At 38.6% G+C, this 23975-nt stretch overlaps 1 protein-coding gene across 3 annotated transcripts in view; it reads left to right on the top strand.

Annotated features, from left to right (window-relative positions):
- The window catches only part of DPYD (dihydropyrimidine dehydrogenase), a 331601-nt gene that overhangs the window by 196368 nt on the left and 111258 nt on the right, over positions 1–23975 (top strand). For all 3 annotated transcript variants that reach the window (XM_090146313.1, XM_031614751.2, XM_090146314.1), the window contains exon 14: positions 5653–5817. In XM_090146313.1, the coding sequence (XP_090002439.1) occupies positions 5653–5817 (165 nt within the window). The remainder of the gene's footprint in view (positions 1–5652; positions 5818–23975) is intronic.

The raw sequence follows: 23975 nt of genomic DNA on the forward strand, positions 1-23975 counted from the left end.
TGACTTTCATTGACTTTGAAGGCCAACACTGTGAGGCAAGTTCTTCTGTGCCTCAGAAGCCTTCCAGGGTGAAAAAACCAAGTTAACACTTGGTATAGTGTCATTCAATGCATTTATAAAATCCTTAAACCTTACCAGGAACCTTAGATGTACTGCAGATCTTTACACTGCTGACCGTGTGTACTTCAGGATTTAATATTTGCACAACTGGTTAATATATTAATTTAAGGTACCATTTCTAGTTTTCCCTCCATGTCACAAAAGCATGTGCTCTCTAAAGCTACTTTATTATATCCAATGTTTATTAAAATACAAGTACCTGCAATATTTTGGGAAAAAAATGGATGCAAAAGAATGCTTCAAGATCTGTAAATTAATAGAAACATATTAGAGCTTTGATATGAAAAACAATATAGCTTTACACTTGTGGTTCTTATATTTGCCTAATATACCTATGTTAATTGTGTTGGCATGAGGCTATGATATACCTTTTGGGAGACTGTTTTTATTTTATATTTCACAGTAACACATCTCTTCAAGCAACATTTTTCTCCAAACTCTTTTATTTTTAATTCTTATCAGAGATGATTGTGAAAAAATGTGTGAACCCTGCTAATGAAGAGCTGTCTTTTTGATTCCCCCAAAACAATAACTCTGAGAGAGGAGTGAATGGCTTGATTCATTTCTATGGGTCATTAACTTTCACGCCTACAGATGCCAATGTTAATATTCACAATGTGAATTATTTCTCTACTGATCACTTTAGCAGAAACACACAATAAATGTGTGTATTGCTTGATCTAGCACTATGCCTGACACCCCATTGTGTCCCTTAAAACTCAGAATGTCACTGCTGCCCAAACATAAAGGCATGGTTATGTCTTGACAATACAAAAATCTGTGGCAATCATTAACTTTAAATATGTACAAAATGTGAAATAGAACAAGTTTTAGGGGGAATTGTAAGGCATGGGCTGCTATCTTGATTTGCACCTTCATTTAAATATAGATTATAGAAAATAGATGTGTTTGGGGTTCATCTAAAAGATCCTGTCTCAAAACTCACAGATTGTAAGACTTAAGTAGTTTGTAATTCAAGGATTGCAGAGTTCAAGGATTATTAAAACAAATGCCTCAGATCATTATTAGCATTTTAATTAACCACCAGGAACAAAAATATAAGTATAATGCAAATTAACACAATCTAAAGTCATCAGGATAGGAAAGTTGTTCTCAAGCAGAAAAGGGGACTCCGAATCAGAAGGATATTGGCTTTGATCTGTTTAACATAATGGCTTTGCTGATCTCCTGAGCTAGAAATATTTGAGGGCTGGCCCTTGATTCCATTTGTTCTCACTGTTTCCTCTGGTTTGCATTAACTTTCCAACAGTAAGTTGTTTTGCTGGTATCTAGTGTGGAATTTTCCTAATCCTGAAATCTACATTACTTTGCGACATTTCCCCAGGAAATGAATGAATTTTCTATGGATTATTCTGTTTACTTTTGCCAATACCGATTAATTTTTTAGTCTTTTTTCCTGTACTTTTGTATTTTTGTGTGGTCAGAGATAAGATTTGTTCTTCCACTTCGTTAAGAGTTTTTTAACCTCAGACTTCATGGTACATGAAAACTTTGTGCCATGTTTCCGATGGATTGTTTATTGCTTCTGTTCTCATGGATAGGTAAGAAATATTTGCTTCATTTTGGAGTTTGAGGACATTCTGCTATTTCTATATGCAGACATATACTGTTACCTGCATCCAGACCAATTTATCAGTGGGGTCATCTCTGTAGCAGCCTGCTCTTCTTAAAGTCAAAAAAGTTTGTAGGTTCATATGCCAGAGCGTTTCCTCTCAAGTTTCTTGCATCAGTACTGTGGTAGCTTCTATTCACATATCAAGAGTGAAAGTGTTGTGTGCATAACTGGGGAAAAAATCTGCTTTTTCCTGAAGTTTCAGAAGAGTAATGATGAGCACCAGCATTTGTCCACCCCATTCCTACAGAGAAAATCAGAATTCAAACAGAACAACCAAAGACTCCATGTCCCAGTCCTGGTGTGCTGGAGCACTCTGGTTACTACAGCTGCATTGCCTGCTGTTTTGGGGACAAACCTTAACAATTGGCCAGTCACCAATTGTTTGTCCATTTAACGTGGCCTTAGCAAAATAAACTTAGTTAGATGCTTTGCCTGATTATCTTCCTGCTTAGCTCTCATAGCTGTGGCATGAGACTGAAGACAACAGTAAGGCAAGTTTTGTATGGGTATTTCACACTTATCTCGAAGAGACAATTTTCTGTCACTTGTGTGATTTCATTCTGTATGTACATAGACAGATTCCTTGAATCATCACATAAGTTATAAATTCCATTTTGTTTCCTTGAACTGTGAGTCTCCTTGTGTCTGGGGCTGTCATGTGCTAACAAGAGCCAGGAGAGGTGCCAGCGTGTCAGTCATCACAAACTCTTTCCATCCTGCTCACTCTGAGCTAGGAGAGGCAAATGAGTAATGGGATCTTGAAAAAGGACAGCCCATCCCTCTCGGGAGGAACCAAGACAAAAGAGCCAGGTGGTAATGTTTGGATTTCAAAGCCAAGAAGGAATTTTGGAAGCAGAAGCAGCTTGGTCAGGAAAGATAACAAAGTGATGCAGGGCACAGCAGAGGGGTCCTGTGAGACTGAGGCGGTGCAGAGGCAGTGGGAGCTGCTGATTGAAAGAGCAGCTGTGAGCTGGCGGAGGACAGCAGGGAAAGGGCTCTGAGCACCAAAGGGGATCTCACAGAATCTCAAAGAAAATTCAAGAGAATAAGGAAATCTAGGCAAAAAAAAAGAAGTGTGTGTGTTTACTGTTTCATGTGGCTCTGTGCATCTCTTGTGGTCATTAATGTGAAGGGTTTGAGACAGTTTGCAAAGTCTGTGCATTACCTGATTCAGCTTCATGGAGTCATGCAGAGATAAATTGGTCCTCAGATGTTGGCAATGACTGCAGGAAGAAGCAAGTTGAAGCCATAGGGATTCAACAACAGTTGCAAGGTCTCAACAAGGGTCTCTGTTCTTAGAAGTGATTGCCTGGAAATCCAAGGCAGATGCAGGAACTTCAGAGTGTTTTTGTATGGAAGCAGAACGAGGCTTTGTGACTGTCCCACAAGTGTTTTTTTCAAAGCTGTAATATATCAATCTTTGAATTCTTACCTTTAGTAAAATGAGAGAGTGGGAGAAGAACAAAACAGGCACATGTTAAGATAACAACCAGTTCCATAGAAGGCTCCAAGCACTGCCTGGCACACACAGCCACAAGTCTGCCACAGGGTGGGAATCGTGTCCCATTCACTGACCCAGGGGATGGGTTGGTGGCATGCACACAGTGCTTCCTTTGGTTGCAAAGATTCTGACTCATCCAGAGTGAGAAGAAAGAGAGAATGAAGCTCCAGGAAACGTGAAGCACGGTCAGAGTAACATCCATTTGCTGGAAATTAGCATATGCTGTGCTTGCAGGAGTCTGGTCATCAGCTTCACTTGTTTTCCCATGCTGGATGGTGCGATAGCACTGGCCTGTATGTAGGAATAGCTTTCTGGGATGGAGTCAAATAGCAATTTCCTCTGCAAACTGATATAAATGGTTCTTCTGCATAAGCTGCAATTTGTGTAAACTGTTTTGGGAACGAGAGGAGTGTACTTTGCAGTTTGTTTTGGGTTTGCATCAATTCCGAAAACGTTCCAGATTTTTTTTTTTTTCCTGAAAATATAGCTTAACTGTTGAGAGGGAGGTGAAGCTCTTGTGATTAAGGGAAAATGTTTTAATAGGAGAATTAGGAATTATTGTGATGCCCAGGTTTCAGATTTGTTATTAGGCCTTAAAATAGATGAACTAGGGAGATTATTTGAATCATTTCTACGTATGTAAATGGACATGTAATTAACTATCACTATAAAATATTAATGCATATTTACTGTATAATAAGTAATTCAACTTTATAAACAAATGAAGATTATCCCAAATTTACATACAGTGTGAAGAAAAGTCCCTTTATCCTCTGTAACTGTAGCATTTGGCAGATTTAGGAATAAATAATCTTTTGTGGCAAGGGTATGCCTTATCAAACATATGCAGATCAGTGCTAATTAATGCTAATTAAGGTTTCCTGTCTATCTAGTTGGAAAAACGTCCAAATGTTATGAAATCCAGTTAGTATGCCTATTACCCTAATTGTTTTATATGGGATGGTTCTTAATTAAAATATGTAAATTGACCTTAATTGCTATATACTAATGGAGGTTCGTGTTATCTCACTAAAAATGACAAGATGGTGAGGAGGGATACTTAAACAAATAATTCCAATACATTTGTAAATAAATGACCTTTAGTCAAAATTATTTTTTAATTGGAAATTGGCAAAAAAGAATGTTTTACCATATATGTTTCTCTTTAGATTTAAATAATATCAGAATTTACAGTCCTTTGTAAATATAGATATGGTGACATTGTAGCTTAATTAAGACTACTAAACAAGTCAACATTTTGCATGTTTACTGTATATTTCAAAATTGTTTGCTAACCTCATGTTTACCTTCAGAAATATTGTAGATTGCAGCATTGATCTTAATTTGAACCACTTCTGTTTCAATTTTTTTATTTTGATCTCTTTTAATCATATCACATCAGCAAGTTTGCTGATGACACCAAGCTGAGTGGTGCAGTCGATACGGTGGAGGGAATGGAGGCCATTCAGAGGGACCTTGACAGGCTTGAAAGCTGGGCTCGGGTGAACCTAATGAGGTTCAATAAGGCAAAGTGCAAGGTTTTGCACTTGGGCCGGAAGAACCCCAGGCACCTGTACAGGCTGGGGGGAGTTGTCCTTGAGAGCAGCTCGGCAGAGAAAGACCTAGGGGTCCTGATAGATGAGAAACTTAACATGAGCCAGCAGTGCGCTCTGGCAGCCCGGAAAGCAAATGGGATCCTGGGCTCCATCAGGAGAGGGGTGGTCAGCAGGGATAGGGAGGTGATTGTCCCTCTCTACTCTGCTCTTGTGAGGCCCCATCTGGAGTACTGTGTTCAGGTGTGGAGCCCTCAGTACAAAAAAGACATGGAGATTTTGGAAAGGGTCCAGAGGAGGGCCACGAAGATGATCAGGGGGCTGGAGCACCTCCCCTATGAGGACAGGCTGAGGGAGTTGGGTTTGTTCAGCCTGGAGAAGAGAAGGTTGCGGGGCGACCTCATTGCAGCCTTTCAATATCTGAAGGGAACTTACTCCCAGGAGGGGAGTAAACTCTTCATAAGGGCTGATAATAGCAGGACACGGGGAAATGGTTTTAAGTTAAAAGAGGGAAGATTTAGGTTGGATGTTAGGGGGAAGTTTTTTACTAGGAGGGTGGTTAGGTCCTGGAACAGGCTGCCCAGGGATGTTGTGGATGCCCCGTCCTTGGAGGTGTTCAAGACCAGGTTGGACGAGGCTCTGGGCAACCTGATCTAGTAAAGGTGTATGTTTGGTGGCCCTGCTAGGCAGGGGGGTTGGAACTACATGATCCTTGAGGTCCCCTCCAACCCAGGTCATTCTGTGATTCTGTGATATCACTTTGTATGTCAAGTCTGATGTATGTGTTTGCTGAGGACCAGACCTGTGACTCTGACTTCTGATCAAGCCTCACTATTTTCCAGGATATTGTGACCAACGTTTCTCCGAGGATTGTGCGTGGAGTTACCTCAGGTCCCATCTATGGCCCAGGCCAAGGCTCTTTTCTAAACATTGAACTGATCAGTGAGAAAACAGCAGCATATTGGTGTAAAAGTATTACTGAACTGAAGAGTGACTTTCCAAAACAAGTAAGTACCACTCAGTCGTGAAGTATATTTAAAAACCCTCGTTTGTGGATCTGTAAATCTCATCTATTTAATGTTTAGTAAATAGAATGCCAATTTCTTTACTGATGATTGTTATTAAAACAAAAACAAAAACAAAAACAAACAAAAAAACAGAAAAGCTCATCCAAATAACTTTTATGACATCAAATGCTGTGAAATCTTTTTTTACACAAACAGAGAACAATTGTTTTCAGTTAGGCTGATGTTTATGTTCAGGTAGATAATAAGGAACAAGCTGATCCCAGTATGGATGCTTATCAGTGCTTCTGTGAATAAGTTTGTATTTAAGATCATATTTAAAGATGAAACCTATAGTATTCATTTTCATTGTGAATTGAATTTGATTATGGAAGCAGTCTTTGTTCTTTTCATAGTTAATCCAAATATGAAATATAAGTAATTGCCTGCTTTAGGAGGAAAGAAACAACACTGACTTGAAGTTAACTTTGCTACATGGAGAGAGGTTTTTTAGAGCCTTCTTGGCTATGGGGAATATCTGTCTAGAAGGCAATAATGAAAGTTGTGAGCAGTGATGCCAGCTAGCTCCTGTTCTACTGAATAAGAACAGCAAGGTGGATGGTAAAATTCACCTCAATCATCATTTCAAATGGATAAAGCCTGAAATCCCACAGCTTGGGTATCTTCTGTCTTTAAATTATTTCCTCCATGGTTCAGCTACAAACAAAATAAGAGAGCATTCCTGAGTACATTATGGCATGAAAGCAGACAGATTTTTCTCTTCTTCCTGAAGTTGAAATAAGAGTGCTTAAACACGTTTTATTGACAGTAGAAGTGAAATTCTGCATGTATAGTATGTCCTACTTCATTATACATGGGCTGTGTGCTGCTTTGCTCAGGTTCACATCATTTTATTTACCATGATAGTGAAAGTCTGAACCAAAGGATAATGTTGTAATTCTCTGACCTTAACACCCTTTGTCTGAGTCCCAGATATTGCAGGTAGGCAGACTGCTGTGGGAATCATCTCCTATTGCAATCTTCATCAAAAATCTCTCATGGAACTTTGTGCTTTAGACTAAACTCTTCTCTTCCATGAGTGAAAGCGCTAGCAACCATTTCAAAAGGAAAATCCTAATTTTAGAAGACCTAACTCTGCATGTGGGATGAAGAAGTCTCACTCTTCTATAGTTCCCAGGGTGGACATCCTCTGATCATCCCTTTTTATGTGAATTATTGTGCATTAAGTTCCCATTTGCTGTGGCTGCTGCTGTGGATTCCATGGGACTGATATTGCACAACACCCAGCACTGCACCTTGTCTTTCCTCATGGAGATTGTTAAAATGTGCCAATGAACTCAACTAAGAACTGCCATAACTATAATGGTAAAATTGTTCCTAACTTTAAAAAGATTTTTGTTCGCCGAATAGAAATCTCTTGGTGCTTATTTTGAAATAATCTGAATAATTAGAACTTGCAAAATTATTATTATTATTATTTTCAATCTTGTTCTGTCCTCTAAAAAGGCTTTTTAAGCTTGATGCAATGTGAGGGTTGTTTGTTTGTTTTTGTTTTTGTTTTTATTAAAACCAAAAGAAGTTTCTGTCTGGGTGAACTTAATTAACAAACAGAGAATGACACTTTTGACTCAGATAAAAGCTAAGTGCAGATGAGGACACTAGTAACTAAAGAAACTTACCTTGCTACAGTGAGTATTGAAGATGACTCAAAATTGTTATGTAATCACTTCTGCTCTGTAATGCAAGCAGTTTAAAGTCAAATTTTCTTTACAAGTTAGAAAGATATAAGCAAAATAGTTACCTCATTGGAAGCCTCATTGCAACAGTATCGTATTACGTGCCATTAGGAAGAAGCAATCTCTAATGCAAAAGAAGCTACTCAATTCTCCTAATAAGGCCTAACACTTAAAGTAAAATTTACAAGGGATTTTGCAAAAGAGAACCATGTGGCAGAACTTGATGTAAAATACCATGTAGCTGCAAATTCTTGCCTCTAGATCAGGAATTAGAACCCCCATTGCACAAACATGCTGTCTGCTACCCTTTGGCAGGCAGCCTGATTCCTGCTTGAGTCCCTTCTGTCTGCAGCCTTCCCCAGTATTCTCTTCTTTGACCCTGAATCCAATTTGAGTGGACCTGGGCAAAAATGGCCCACAGCAAAAACTTCCATCCATACTACTGGGGTGTTAATTAAATATTTTAACAGTCAAAGCAGAGGAGAAAGAAGGAAAAATTATCTGAATTTTATAGGCTTCTTTCTGAAATATCATCAAAATATTTGCTGTTTCAACTTTGCTTTTTTTTTTTTTCCCCCCTTAAAGTTAATTGAATATCACTATTGCAGTTGTTTCTTTTTCCAGAAAACAATAAAAACAAAAACTAAGTAATTAGGTGTTACTTGCAGCACAGGCCCAATAAATGTATATACTTTATAATACATTAGATGCTTCTCTGTTTAAAATTTGCAGTTAAAAATGGAATTGCTTTCCTTCTAATACTTCAGTCCTCTCAGTGAGCTAGTACTTTAGCAACTTGTTTGATACCACTTAAAACATATGGGTTTATTCATTACTGTTTCTAGTTAAATTTTCAAAGGAGGTAGCATGAAAAAGTGTCCACTGATCTCCTGTATGCCCAGAAAACATCCTTTCAGTCAGAGAGAGCTGTGAAAGTGAGAAGGAAATAGGTCTTTTTCTGTTTGTCATCTCTCTTTCCCAAATATTCTGTTTACTTGTGTATATTGGCCTGCTTTTGTTATATCCAAGCATCTTCCTTACATGGTTAACTAAGTTTTTTTAATGTACCTATGAAATATTTCTATTTTTCTCTATTTTGACCACATAGAATATCTGATACTATAGGATTTATCATTCTCTGCAGTTAATAATCAGAATAAAATTGATCTTTTTTTTTATTTAGAGCTAGAGGCTGAGAACTTGACACTGAGAAAACTCAGAACAATGATGTTACTAACTTCACAGTTCTAAATGTAATAGGAAAATATCCCTTCTGAATTAGTGGAAAGCTGATCCCTTATTGGTAAATTTTGCATCTCCCTCCCAAAAGATAGCAAGTTATTTGTCACATGGTATATCAGTCTGAAGCTCCAGAAAAAAAAAGTGAAGGAAAAATACTGATAATCAAACTTTTCTGATTGAATACTAATTAGCACTTCTTTGAGATAAATGTCTTTTGCAAACTCAAATAGTCAGCTTGTTCTCACTCCTCCCTGCTGTAGGGGGATTACTTGGGGCAAGATCAATAAAAGCTGCGTACATAATACAAATATTACCTCAACATCATAATGAGCACGAGGAAGACTTCCCCTAAGGTCTACTTAGAGTTTTTTGAAATGGTCGTGTGAGAGTTTCCAAAAACTCAAGCAGAAATAGCCCACCACAGACCCATGCTTTCTCTCTTCCTGGTGAAGAGTTCCTCTTTTGGTGGTGTACCAGGCCTGGTTGGCATGGAACTACCTTTCTTCATAGCAGGCAGCGTGGTACTGTATTGTAGATTTATGACCAAAACACTGTTGGTAACCCCACAAGTGTTTCAACTCATGCTGAGCAGTGCTTGCTCAGTGTCAGGGCCTTCCTGTTTTCTCCCTTTGCCCTACAACAAACAGGCAAGATATGACCCTGGAGGTACACAGCAGGGACAGCTAACTAAACTGGGGGATATTCTGCTCAGGAATAGGACTTAGGAAAGGGAAGAATGGGTAATTTTTTCCCCAAAGTTTTTGTTGCATGGATGCTCCCTGAGATTTGTTTGCTTGGACATGTGATATTTGAAGTTCTTTAGATAGCTGGACAAGAGATCTAACACTGATGTCACAATACGTCTAGCTTTTGTATTCTATTTATTAAGGAGTTACCTGACTGTACACTGTATTGGTGTACTTTCCAGACAAAATGGTATTTTATAATATATTCAAGAAACGGGGGACTTAAGAAAATGAATTTGGGCAAGTAGACTTCACCCCATGATATGATTAGGGACAAAGAATTTGAAGGGCAAAATATCACTTATGCAAGTCTGCAAGCTATAATAATCAGTAGAAACTGGCTGAAAAAGTTGAAAAAGAACTACAGAACCTTGCAAGAGAACTTATTGCTGATATTTAATATTCATCTATTTGACATCAGTTACAACATAGTTGTTATCTGGGCTGGGAACTGTGAATACTTGTCATGGCAGTAAATCTCCATGTGCCAGTAAAACCAGGAGCTGTATGCACAGTGGGATTGAAAGTCTGGAGAATCATTTTGGCGATTTCAGAGGAATAGGATATATTGCTGGTAGCACTTTTTTCTTCAGAAAAAGCCTAGAAACTGGCCCTCATCCAAAACTTTTGCTTATCGTAGCTAAGCCTGCTCGTTTGAGTTGGTTAATCAGCTACTTACACAGATGTCTATTCTTCCACTCCCATAAGCAGGTCTGTGTATTTACAATACCTTGTAGCTAGTCAAAGATTTTAGGGCTTCATATCACCCTGGAGCCTCTTCAGCATTTGCACTGGGGAGAAAAACTTGAAGAGACAAATGTCTGAAAGTGGTAAAACACTTATCTACCAAATACTGTGGAGATGGTGGTGGGCATAACTGCCAGGGAGTCTTTTAGCACCTTCCCAAACTCATAACTGGTACCCGAAAGTAAGCAAATTCATTTTAAAAATTTCAATACATAAATTGTTTGTGTCTGAGCACATGCAGAGGAGGTTACAGCACTACTGATAAAGGCCTTTGGAATGATATTTAAAGAAGAAAAATAGATTGCTTGGGAAATGTCACTCACCATAGGGCTGACAGAAGTCCATCACAAACCAGAAAATATCTGAGAAATTTGAAAAATAAAGAACTGGGATCTTGGAAGATGCCGTACTGAGTATTTTTCAGTATTGCTGTAGCTGTATACTGAAGTCCTAGAAGTAAATTTTTGGTCTCCTTTCTGAGCATGAATGAGTTTGAGCTGCTGTATGATTCTAAGGAATTTATATAGGATACCAAATTGTCAGCTGTGACACTGATTCTGTAATTCAGATATTGGTGTCGTGACGTGTTGAATTGAGAAACCTCTTCTGCCAGAAACAGTCAGTACTCTAAAACCCCAAAACTAAGCTGAAACATTTTGTCTTCCTAATGTTTGTTCTGCTGCATGCAGAATGTTGCTGACAGTCCTTCTGACAGTTAGTCAGCAGAGAGCAGCTTCTCAAGGCTGAAACTGTTAAAGATATATTTTTGTTCAGCAATTTTGTTCAGAACGTCCTAGGAACACCTGTCAGGACTAGCCATGCCAGAGTGTGAGTGAGAAGAGCAGATCATTGGATTCCAGGCTGATAACCGACTTACTTGTAGCATTGTCTAAAAAAAGATACAAAATATCCTGAAGTTCTTAGTAATATTATATTACACTATACTTGGTATTTATCTACACAGATAGGCAACTAGTACAATGAAAAGCATTTTATTATTTGTAAACTTTTATCCTCTCTGTCTGCACTAACACTAGACCTTCTATAATCTGGTTACTGGGAGGAATTGACCAATATATCTGTAAAAATCCTTGCTATGATTCTTCTTTGAAATGTAAAAGGGATAAAGGTCACAATTTTTTTTTAAGATATAGAGGATTCATAGACATCACATTTTTATTGTAAGAACCGTAGCTGGTCTTTTTCACTAGGCATGTTAGGAATAATTTTAGTATTATTTCAGGCATTGTTATGACTTTTACTTTTGGTGAGTGTTCAGAGGTCTGTGGGATGTTGTGTGCTGTACACACTATTTACATTTTGACATAGCAGTCACTATGATGGGTTCGGGTTATGTACTGTATTAATTTTTTTAACATTTGTATTTGGAATTTGGAACAACATTTGTAATTTCTGTAGTTAGGGAAAGTGAAAGGCAGAACCTTCTTCTCATGTTTTCAGGAGTCATGTTCAGAAGAAATAAAGGTCAAATCATCAGTTGGCTTTTTTTCCGTACATACCTGTTCTTTCTTGAGCTAGTATAGATAGATATAGCTTTCCACACAGGGAAACCATATTTTACACTCCAGTGGATGCATGTATGTATCCACTTGTAAAGTCACAGACACCTTGACAAGCTTAACTGTGGAAGATGTATTACAAACTCAGAGGAAAACAAGCAGGTTGGGGCTGTTAGCATGTGGATCTCACCTTGTGCCAGCAGCGGCCATGTGCTGTAGACCTGAGTGAGGACTGCAAATGCCATGTGTAAATGCCCAAAACAAGACCCTCATACATCAACTAGAAAGAACAGAGTGAGGGAGACAGAAGCCATGCTACCCAGAAACATGACCACTGCTTATCATGGAACTGCCCAGCAGTGCAGAACAGCTACCTGGATTCTCTGATTTCAGGTTCACTGATCACACTGAAAACTCCAGAAGTTGTTATTGCTGCAGCTTAAATTTCTTAAAGCCAACCATCATGGATGCTTTGTAGGAGGTGAAAAAACCCACACAGCAGTTGTTAAATTCACCATATGGAAAAGATCCCTTTCACTACAGAAAGCTGGCAGCAGGCCTAGTCCCTTAACATCAGAGGAAATCCTAGCTGAAAAGGGAGGACGAGGTTGCAATAAAGTGCTTGTACTAGCTACCTTGCCCAGGGACTAAATCTCTTGTCCCTAGCGAACGCCGGGTGCAAGGATGGCCAAGGCTTATCCACATCCTGTGACCACTATGATGGGTAGATGAGAAGAGGCCTCAGAGCAAGGAGCATACAACTGCCTTCCCTTTTTCCCTTCATCCTTCACCACAGCGAAAAGGGAGAATGAAAAATAGTACAGAAAGATGCTACCTAGAAAAGGGGGAGAAAAGAGCTGCTGTAAAGAAGAGCTGAAAAATACACCTCTGCATGTTCCTTGGGAGTTCTCACTCTCCCAGCTCCTGAGGCTGTCCTCATTTCTCCTGACACCTGTTCAGCTCCTCGTGAACTTGCAGAACGTATTTTGCTCTCTGCAGTCTAAGGAGGAATTCATCGAGAACTTCAGTTTATCCAGTGGGTTTACACCAGGGGTTCTTTTCTGTATGCACAGCAGTTTCTATTTGCAAAAATACATGAACAAAAACAGAAGCTAGCAACAGAAATGTTGATGTATTGGGCCTTTGAGACCACATTTTCTTATAAGGAAGGAAGCTTTCTGGGAAAGGCACTTCCACACTTCATAACAAATTCTCAAACCTCATATGAACAAAATATTAATAGAGATGGGACTGAGCTACAAAATATGATTCTGTAGACTTTAACTTCTTGATGCTTAGGTGTTAGTGAAGAAATGAGATAGTACTGGAAAATTTTTATCTGTTATCAGCATTTATTTTTGATTTTTACAATAATGTTAGCTGTAGCAAATTTGCTTGAGGCTTGAAAAGCAGTGGAGGACTGGCAAGTGGTCAGCTAACGCTTCTATTCCAGGAGAGATCTTCAGACCTTGCATGCAAATTGGTAAGTGCTCTTCTAAAGAATAGAATTACTAAAAGGGAAAAAAACAAATATGGGGGGGGGGGGAGAGGGAGGGCAGCCTTTTGTGGTAGGCCATACCTTAAAAAATGTGATTTGACAACATCAAAAGAACTCAGCTGATGAAGGCAGTTTTGGTTTCCAAAAGCATCTGACAGTGACCCTCACTGAAAGATTTCAAAGACAGCTGCTATAAGATTAGAGGAAAGAAACACACATGAATATACAACCAGTTAAAGACAGGAAACAATGTTAAGGACAAAATACTTAATTTTCACGCTGAATAGAGAGCTACAGTTAAGTTCTCTGGGGATCTGTGTTGAGTTCTATGCTATTTAAAATAGTTTTTAACAGTCTGGAAAAGAGAGAGAATTTTAAAAATGTAAACTTTGCTGGTAATGGTAAGTCTTTTAGGCAGACAATAAGAGCTGAACTATAATGGTGTTGCAAAGGATCTTACATTACTGAGTGACTGGCCAATGAACTGCCAGATAAAATTAAATGAAGACAAATGTAGTGATGCACGTAGAAGAAAACAGTTCTAAATTTATATATGCAGTGATTGATTCTAAGCTAGCTATACTAAAGCTGTAGCAGAGAGTGCTATGAAAATCTCAGCTTAATGCTCAATAACACTGAAATAAAGCATATCAGAATTTATAGGAAAGGAAGAGAGTAAAGAAAAAACCTTCAATATGCCACAGTACTGGTTCATTTTACTTCTACTTTTTGAATAGTTCAGATTTATTGTTCTCAGCAAAGGTGCGGCTGGATTGGAACCAGAAAGGAGAAGTGGAAGGAAGTGACAGGAGATGCTCCTCCACACGTCACAGTGACTGTGGATCTTGCTCTCAGAGGGCACTACTCATGCCAAAAGTACATAGGGACTAAAGAAGAACCTACTGGAAGAAATGATTTAGAGAAGGCTGTAGTTGCCATCAATGATCCCATGTATAGAAACACAAGGAAGTCTGATAAAATTTTACCCAGAAATAATGTGTGTTCGTGTATGTTCAACTGATCACGCGTATGTTTCTGATCAATTGGTCCCAACTGCCACAACATTCATCTCCTTCTAAATGTGTTTTGTTTTTAAGAATGTGGTTGCTAATCTGGCAAAGACTGGAAACACACATTCCTACCACCAACTCAAGTGAATTTTATTTCAATAAAGCACATACGTTCTTCAGCAGACTGCAACTTGTAACTGAAAGTATGACCTCACAGTAAATTCAGTGAGATTCTGACAATCAGTGATTCAAACGTACATGGTGGTGGTGACAAATTAGGACCTTGAGGAGAAATGTGAGAAGATCTTTTATGTTCTGCACTTGGAAGTGATCACTTTGCTGAGAAACCTGTCAAATTAGTTTTGTGCAGAACTGTACTTTCTTACTATGCATGTTATAAAGCCATGAATTATTTTGTTTGTTTTACCTTCACAGTTACAGTTTGACAAATAGTAAGTAGCACAGTGAGGCTGAGAACTATTTGTACGTATGCTAAGAATATCCTTTTGATTTGGAGAGTGAGTTATTGATTTCTGAAAGAAAAGAACAATTTTCACAATTCTGTGAGGACTATGAGCTTATCTTTAAAACTTTAGCCTTAGGGTAAGAACTAGGAGAAAATTAAAGCAGTTTCTGAAATACTTTACCAGCTATCTCCTAGAAAATGACCCAATCTTCATGATTATTGGAAAAGACAAACTCCGTAATAGCCAGCATCAGCTGGAGCTGGTTCAGGCTGTTTTTTGGCCATTGCCATTGCTAAAAATTCTTTATTTGATGAGAGATGTGAGTGCTCATTAATCAGGAATCTCAATGAAGGAGATGCAGTAAATGTAAAGATGCAAAAATGATACGAAAAAAAATATTCTAGAATGTAATTCTGCTGGCATGAAGAGTTGTATATCTTTATTCATCTTATTAAGGCTCAAACTTCCTATTATTTCTGTATAGACTATTATTTACAGGGAATAGAAAGACTTTTTAAATCCCCAACTGCTTTTTTGGATTTGTAGGCTACTGTGCACACAATGAAGCACTGCAAAATGATCTGCAAAATCTGGTTGTGTGTCAGGCAGAGCAGTCATTCTTTCTAGAAATGTCCTCCATAAACAGCAAAAAAGGAATTTACATCATGCATTAAAAAAATCTGTATGCTAAGATGTCCATTTCTCCACACCCCCAAATCTGTGCTTAAAATAGCAATAACAACCTTGGTGCAGGGCATTTCCCAGCAATTAATAACTGGCCAGGGTTAATGGCCCTCAGCAGTGCCTCGGGCCATCAACTCCTCCCAGCCAGTCATTACTCCCTAGGAAGTGCCCTTTGCTGGGTAGTTATTGTTTTAAAATTAGGATGTAGAAGTTGCCATTGGGTGGGGAGAAAATGACCTTCTGGCAAAATTTAAGAAAAAAAAAAAAAAAGGCAAAAATTTTTGGTTTAAAATCATTAGCAATCAGTGATATGTCAAAATTAAATTCTTAACTTTTCAGAAATGCCAAAATTCCACTAGCATTATTAGCTGTACAAATCAATTACCTCTTCCCACCCCTAGTACTTTTCCTCATTTCCATTTCAAACTTTTCATAGACAATTGGGTTACATTACAAAATTTGATCTTTTAAAATGCACAATAGCTATGACATTCATTTTTAGTGGCTATGATATGATTTTAGTTTTTTATGAGGCACTGAGCTTATATGATTTAGATAATTCTGCTTTTTTCTCTTTTACAAACTATATACTACAATACTAATAAAACAAATTTATACTTGGTAAAAGTAATAAGTATATGCAGTTCCTGTAGCCCATATTCTGCACTTTATTTCTATGATGTGGTTTGCATTTTAGGCATTCTGCTAGAGCTCTAATGAAGAAAAATATGAAGGCTAGGTCTATATTTAAAAGTCTTGCTCACATACTTATGTAGGCTAGAAACACTAAAAATAAAATCACATCTAAGTACTGTCCTAGCAGGACCCTAGTGTAGATGCAGCTATACCATCAAAGAGTTTATTTTTATTCAGGGTCAAGTAAAGTGTTTGTTTCACCAATATGAACTGTACTACAGGAGGAGAGCTAGCTCTGCACAGACATGTTCTAGCTTAGACCAGAAAGGCAAAGGCACCACCACAGCTGGAGCCATTCTTTGGCTGACAGCTGCTGGACCTTATCCCAGCTCCCGGTGCTTTCTAGCTTTCTAGCAATGGGGGTTGTGAAAGGATCTCAAATTCCTTTCAAAATATGGGAATAAGAAGTTTTATGTATGTATGTATATTTATCCTCAGAGAAAGATGTAGATAAGCAGAATTTTTTTTACAGGGCTCTGAACTGATCTTAGTCTATATCCTGAACACCGTTAATATCCTCTTAACTTTTTGTGCACACCAAGTTTAAGAACTGTAATCATGAACTTCTACAAAGCTCTATTACATGAAATTTTTTGTAGGTATCACATTCCCATAATATAGATATCAATTCACTATGTTTTTATATTCAAGTCCTTTTTAAAATTCTGGTTGAAAGTAATGAACTGTACTCACTGTTATGGTTAGGTAGCAAGTAGCAAGTAAGCTTAGGTGGCCAGCCCAAAAAAAAGCAGAACTCTTTCCTTCTTATAGTATTAGTCTGGTATTTTATGGAATTTGAAAGAGCTCTGAAGTAGTCAATTGCTGCAGGTGCTCTGATTTAGGTTACTCCTAAATCAATAGAAATGTTTTTGTATGTATAAGCCATAGGTGCATATCTAGTGGAGGTGGAACAGTCATTTAATTGCAAAGGAAAATGTGACAGTAAGTACTTATTTTCTAAACATTTAAAACAAGTAAAACCAAGGTTTTGTTCAAGTAGACCTAAATACATTCTTTGTTATGAGTCACTGAAGTTCAATGTGAACTGTAAGAAACAAACAGTATTTTTCTATTCTGTTTCCTGCTGCTGGGCCTGTCAGTCTCAGCTCCTAAGAAAAATGTTTTTTGCTGGCCTATGTTTACACATTCTTTTTTTAAGCTGAATGTTTCTAACCTGTTCCAAATTTCATTTTCATTTAATTATCTTTATACCTAACAATTTTGTAATTACATGTACTGTTTCAGCCTATACAGAATAGTTAGGTGTTAGGGTTTGGAAAAAGTCATAGCCCTAAATTTCAAGATAGTGTTTCTAACACTCATAGCACTTCACTTGTGCCAAAGTCTGGTGCTGCCTATCGCTGTTAAGGCACCGTAGGAATACCTCTACTGATACAGGTGTATTGTTAAATAAGCATAGGGTTCCCATTAATGTGAGCCTAATGAGAACTGGTTGTCTTCCTCCAGCTCATGAGAGCTACTTTTGTTCATTTGAAGAGGTGAAATCTGAGGAGTGATTGAGTGAAGTATTGGTATTTTTTTTGCCTGGTATTTTGCTTTGCTGTAATGTGAGGTTTGTGTGTTGTGTGGAGGAGGTGAATGGTACACTGTAGTTGTGAAAGTGGCCTTTCTGCTATGTTGTGGGTCTCTGTCTCTGAAACAGCTGATTCTTATTAAAATGCAGAGCTGCATTGGTTCAGGTTGTGGCAGAAGTAGAACTGAAGAATGCTGGTTTAGTACACAGTAAAGAGGGAGAACAAAATCCAGAAGTAGGTAAGAATGAAGAAAAATAAATCGGCCATGCAAGACCACAGAGTGAAGCAGTACAGACAGCAATGAAGCAGACCTCAAAGGGGAGCAGAGATGATAGGCTGAAGTTTATGTGAGAGAACAGAGCAAAATACAGAGATAAAAGATGTGTTTGAACAAATGCAAGACTGTAGCAGGTTCCTCTGCCAGGGAAAGTCTCAACAATGTCAGAATTGGTTAAGATAGGTGGCTCTCTGCTTAATGCAAGAGTATGAGATGATTCTGAAGAGAAGGGCAAGAACACCACGCACACCTGTGCAGGGAGTGTTCATGGAACCATATGAAAACTCAGATTTGGCAGGGGCCTCAGGAAGTGAGGTGAGCTAGTCTGCCTTTCTGCTCAAAGCAGAGTAATTATGGAATCAAAACATTCAGAGAAAGCAATACTGATTCAGGGAGATGCCCAAAGAAATGCAAATTTAAGTGATCTTCAGCAGAATTATTCTAGCCTCTGGAGAAGAAAGACACAGTGTCACAAGAAAATGAAACATCACTAACAGATGATAGAACAGTTGTTGTGTTGTGTTACATGCATTGCAGCACTCTGCTGTACTGCTAAGTGGGAAAGTAACCCAGAAGAACTTCTTGTAAATGATTCTCAGTGAACTTCTGGTGGAGATGCATCCCACAGATCCCACTGTGGCCTTTGAAAACATCTCTTGTTTTCAACCTTGTGAACACTTGCAGGCTGTCTCCCTTCATGAGCAGTCCCATTGAGCAGGCAGATCTTGGGGAGCAAGGAAGTTCTCTTTATGAAGTCAGATACCTAACTAGAAAGGAGAAAACAACTAGAAAGGAGAAAACAGCTAGGAGATCAATACGTCTCCACCACCCAGCTAGCATGCAAAGCCTTCAGATAATTTCTTGAAAAGGGGACAAGACCTACAGTCTGTTCCTGCACACCTTTTTGATGAGCATACCCTCATCTTAAGCATAGCTTAAGAACTGGTTATGCAAAATCAGGTAATTATCGGTGCTTTTGAGAGTATTGCTACAGCAGTAATAGAGCAAAGAGAGAGTGGAAAAGCTGGGGAGCATACAACTAGGCTGACAAAATCACTTATTGCTCCCAAGCATTGTTTTGGCACTAGCAATGTCACATGGTGAAATAGATCACAGAGCTGTAGAGTGTAAAGAGAAGGAGGGCTTTTTCTTCCTCCTCTGAGCTACATTTTCCTCTTCTACCTGCACAGAGTCTGCTAGTTTTCCTGAGCCTTCAAATCCAAGGAAGCGAATTAAAGGAAGCCCTGGGGGTGATGGAACAAGGGAATAGAGAGGATGGACTTCTTGGGGATAGAAAGAGACAGATATGTCCTGGGGAATTGCTGGCTGATTTAATGCAGGAGTCAGGGAACTCTAACAAAGTTATTCAATGTGCATGTTGTCTCTTTCTATTTTCAACTGAATTTGTTTTCTAATAAATTAGGCAGCTTTATTGCTAAGTAATAGGGGAAATTTATGAAATCTGCATGCCTCTGGAAGGAATCAGAGCCTGGAGGAACTGGAGGAGGGATCTTGGAGTACCTTTCACCTAAAGGTCACTCATTCCTTCCATGGGAGCAGGCTTACAGCCCTTGAACATATTCGTCTCCAGTTGGTTTCCCCTCTCAGAGGGGCACCCTGCAGAAAGTTGCCCTTGCTTCTGTGAGAATAAACAGTAACGATTAGTGAGGTACTCAAAGAACTGTTACAAAAAGGGACTGTGGATATATCTCAGTAGAAAATCTGATGAGAAAAGAGTGTCTATAGATGGAGGAAAAAAATCAACAAATTTGTGTTGCCTCTTGTGAGTGTTGTTTCCATATGTTTTTTAAGGAAAAAATCATGTCAGCACCCTGATCTAAAGCTTTTGCTACAGGTCATAGCATGCATCTGAAATATCACAGAATTAGATATACCCTTTTTCAGTTAGCTACTCCAATACTGTATTGGCCTCCTCTGGCTTCTCTTTATATTAAGACAGTGCAGAAAGTACAGAAATAGAGCAGGGGTATGGCAGACACATAAGGGTTTGTAGGTATTCTTTGCTAGGAATATGGCTGAAAATGAGTATCTGTCTTCTTCTTTGTTAACTTGAATATTTTCCTTTCAGTAATGCAAATTTCTATTCACTCATATTCAATTTCACACTTTACTGAAGAGACTAAAGGTTGGACATGGTTTTCCTCGTCCAAAATGAAATTGTAACAATTCTGCTGAATTTTCTGCAAAGTTTTCAGCTGCATGAATAATTTTCAATGGAATTTGAAGGGTTTACATGGGGCTCTGAAATTTTCAACAGTCCATCATGAAATGGACATACTTTTTTAATCCCATAAAATATGTGAACTGCTTTCTACAAGAGCTACATTTTCTTCCATTAGGTATCTGTCTAGAGAATTTACATTTCAGGGTCTCTTATCCTGTCCTCAAGAATTACCGTGGCTTAATCAAGAGTACCTTCAAGCGTGAGAGGTATAAGTGCATCAGATCTTTTTTTGTTCTGTCCATTCACTTTGCTTTTAGTTGTATTCTAAGTTGATAAGCTTCTCTTGAAATGTTTTAATGAAAACTTAGCTTTTCATTTAGCAGCCATTTCTGTGAGAGGTCTACACGTTTATGTGTAGGCCAAAAGCAAAGTAGCTCTACTCCTGCCCCAGTGACACCTGATGCAGAGCCAGGTTTCACATGGCAGAGCAGTTAAAACCTAAGCTATTTCCTTGTTTTGCTACAGGTGCTGCCAATCCTAAAGGGTGATCTGTTTAGCTTTGTACCTATGTGAGCTGTTATAGGGAACCTGCTTTAGCAGGGTGGTTGGACTCAAATATCTCTAGGTCCCTTCCAACTCCTACAGTTCTGCGTGCATGTGTGCAATCCTATCAAAGCAACAGCATTCCGTTGTTTTCCAAAGAAGTAGGCTTTTTAAAATTTGTCTGAGGACATTAGATCCTACCTCACCGACATCCACCAAATAACTAAATATATGAAATCTCATAGGTAGTAGAGAAGTAGAGTCGTCATAAGGAAATAATTGCCTTTGAAAATGAGCACTTCCATTTAGCCTGAGAATCTTTGTTATTTCCTCTTCATACTGACTTCGCCTGTGACGTAGGGTGAGCAAATGATAACATTTTTGTACTCTTTATCATCAGCTTCTCCAAACATATTTGCCTGCTGATAATGTTTGGCCTGTTTTTGTGTACATCTGTTGTATCTTACTTTCACTTCAATATGAAAAACACAGTGGAGAGCTCAATATAAAGTCACATATTAAAGATAGAGCTTTACTCAAGAGGCTTTCTACAAAAATCTAAGTAATAACTATACTAATATTCCCTATTTGTCTTATTTTCATTTACTAAAATTATCTTAAATGTATTTTAATTGTAAGTTAAGGAGTAAAACAGTGGATGGTTAGCAATTGTTAAATATTTACTCTCTCCTTGCTGAAAAGAGAGAAGAGAAAGAGAATTATGGGTCAGCAATGTCAAGATATTCGGCATTACTTGTCTTTATCATCATGCAGAATCTTTTTACTAAGGCAGCATAGAAAGAATAGATTTATGGACTGAAGGTACAATGTTTAATATGTCCACATCTATCTAGATTGACAGTTTCTACAGACATGAATTTCCCAGGAGAGACAGTGTTACTGGTTTCAGTGGATGGCATCATTTACTTCAATGTTCCATTATTAAATTGATAACAAGATAATTCCTCTGCTTCTCAGAGACACGACAGGGTTTACAATTGTTAACTTTCTTATTGAATGGGATTTGATGTTCTAGGTAGTTTTTAATAAGAAGCTTATTTTTATTTCAGTTCTGCAACAAATCAAAAATTACAAGAAAGTGTAAATAACCTAGTTAGGAAGCTAGTTAAGTCTACAAAGCATCAAAATCAAACTGGTTTAAAGAGGATCAACTTAACCATAAGTCTTCGTGCCCCTACTGTTTTTCACTACTGCATGTTTGTGCAATATGGAATATTTATTGCAATAACCATCCGTCTTGTGAGGTATGTATTAGCAACGTTCTGTACATTCTCTCTCTGGTTGGATGAGCTCATGGATGATCATTTAATCAGCCAGTGGCCATTTGGAAAAGCAGCAGACTTCTGCAAGTAGCAGCAGATGAATTAAGCTCTAAAAATCTCTGCTGGCAAAATGTGGCATAGCTGCAATTTCTGATGCTCAACTAGTGTGGGAGTCAGGGGAATTAAGCTGTTAAAGGGTCTGGAGCACAAGTCTTTTGAGGAGCAGCTGAGGGAAATGGGATCATTTAGTCTGGAGAAGAATGGGCTCAGGAGTGACCTTATAGCTCTCTAAAACTATGTAAAAGGAGGTTGCGTCGAGGTAGGGGTTGATCTCTTTTCCTGGGTAACTAGCGATAGGACAAGAGGTGAGACTTTAAGTTGCACCAGTGGAGATTCATGATGGATATTAGAAGAATTTTTTCTCTGGAAGAGTGATGAGTTATTGGAACGGGCTGTCCAGGGTGTTGATGGTCACCATACCTGGAGGTTTTTCAGAAAAGGGTAGATGTGGCACTGAGGGACATGGTTTAGAGCAATCACAGACATGGGTGGATGTTTGGGCTAGATGATCTTAGTGGTCTTTCCAACCGTAATGACTCTATAGTTCTGCAAAGACAGACTAGCAGTACGAGTCTCAGTGAGGTGGAAAATCTCTACCAACCCCTGAAGTCCAGGGGTGCTGGGGAATAGATCAGAGTTTGGCCTAGGTTTCATTTGCTCATTTTAGTATACGAATACAAACTACAAAAAAAAAAAAAAAAAAAAAAAAAAAAGTCTCTATGCAGCATGTATATTTTTCTGTTAGATATTTGCAGCGTTGTTTATTGTTTCATTGAAACAGCTAAGGAATGCTCAGTCAACTGTTTTTTGTTAACTTGTGACCAAGGTTCTGGCACATACCTACACATATGCTGGACCTTTAGGAAAGGCTCCAAATGTCCCAGCTTGTTGCTGTGCATGGGTGAGGGAGGATGTGGGTCAGAGATGAGGGCACATATCCTCATTCAGACAGGGGGTATTTTAATGGTTTGACATAGTAGTTCAGCTACCAAGAGCAACTCCTGTCCTAATTTGTTGGTGTAGCTGTAGGTATCCTTTCCTCTGGTGACTGATGAATTAAATATTTTATTTTTGCTATTGTTTTAGACAGATAGTATGTTCAGTGCTTAGCTTCTTCCTAGTAAATACTTCCTCCAGGGGGATTCTGGTTAGGAACACTCAGGTTTGTTCAGACAGAGCAAGTCATGTGGCAAGGCTGTGCTACAATCTGTAGGAATAAGAAAAATGTCTTGAAAGGAAGATCGCTATCTTTCCATCTGACCAAATCACAAATAGCTTCTGAAGTTTAGATCAATCAAGAATAATTCTGTGGGTATTTGAAATCTGAGTCTTCATGTAGCCTCCAGTCTGAGCACTTATCTTGTTTCACATCTTTCTCTCCCAAACAGGTAGCCGTCACAAATCTAATCCTTCTGCCTTCTTCAAAACTCCCGTTGATTTTACAGCTTTCAGGGGAAAAATCTCCTAATGAAAGTGCTCAGAATCTGTTTCTGCAAGGACTGTGCACATCAAAAACAAAATCCTGGGGATTTTGCAAGTGTTTGAGCAATAGGAATGAGGCACCAATTGAAGCCAGCAGCAGTGTATAAATGGATCACATGCAGACACTTGATGCTCAAACCTGGTGTATCAGTGAGAAGCAGAAATGCTGAGGGTGTCTGATCTCCCTTAAGTGTAGGTAGATCATGCACAGGCCTGGAAGAATGGTTTAGGAACAGCTGTGGGCCTTTAGGAACAGCTAAGAGCCTATGTTAGAGGGCATGAGGCTAGAGGATCATGTTTTCTTAAATTTGCAGGAATTGCCAGAGTTCTCACTTAAATCTAACCCCCTGAGAGTTTTTCAGACTCTGAGTGTCCTGGAACTCTCTTATTCCCTACAGAGCAGTACAGGACAAATGGTAATTGTCTGCC

This window comes from Phasianus colchicus, chromosome 9 (assembly GCF_987193195.1).
Source record: "Phasianus colchicus chromosome 9, bPhaCol1.hap1.1, whole genome shotgun sequence".
Taxonomy (NCBI): Eukaryota; Metazoa; Chordata; class Aves; order Galliformes; family Phasianidae; genus Phasianus; species Phasianus colchicus.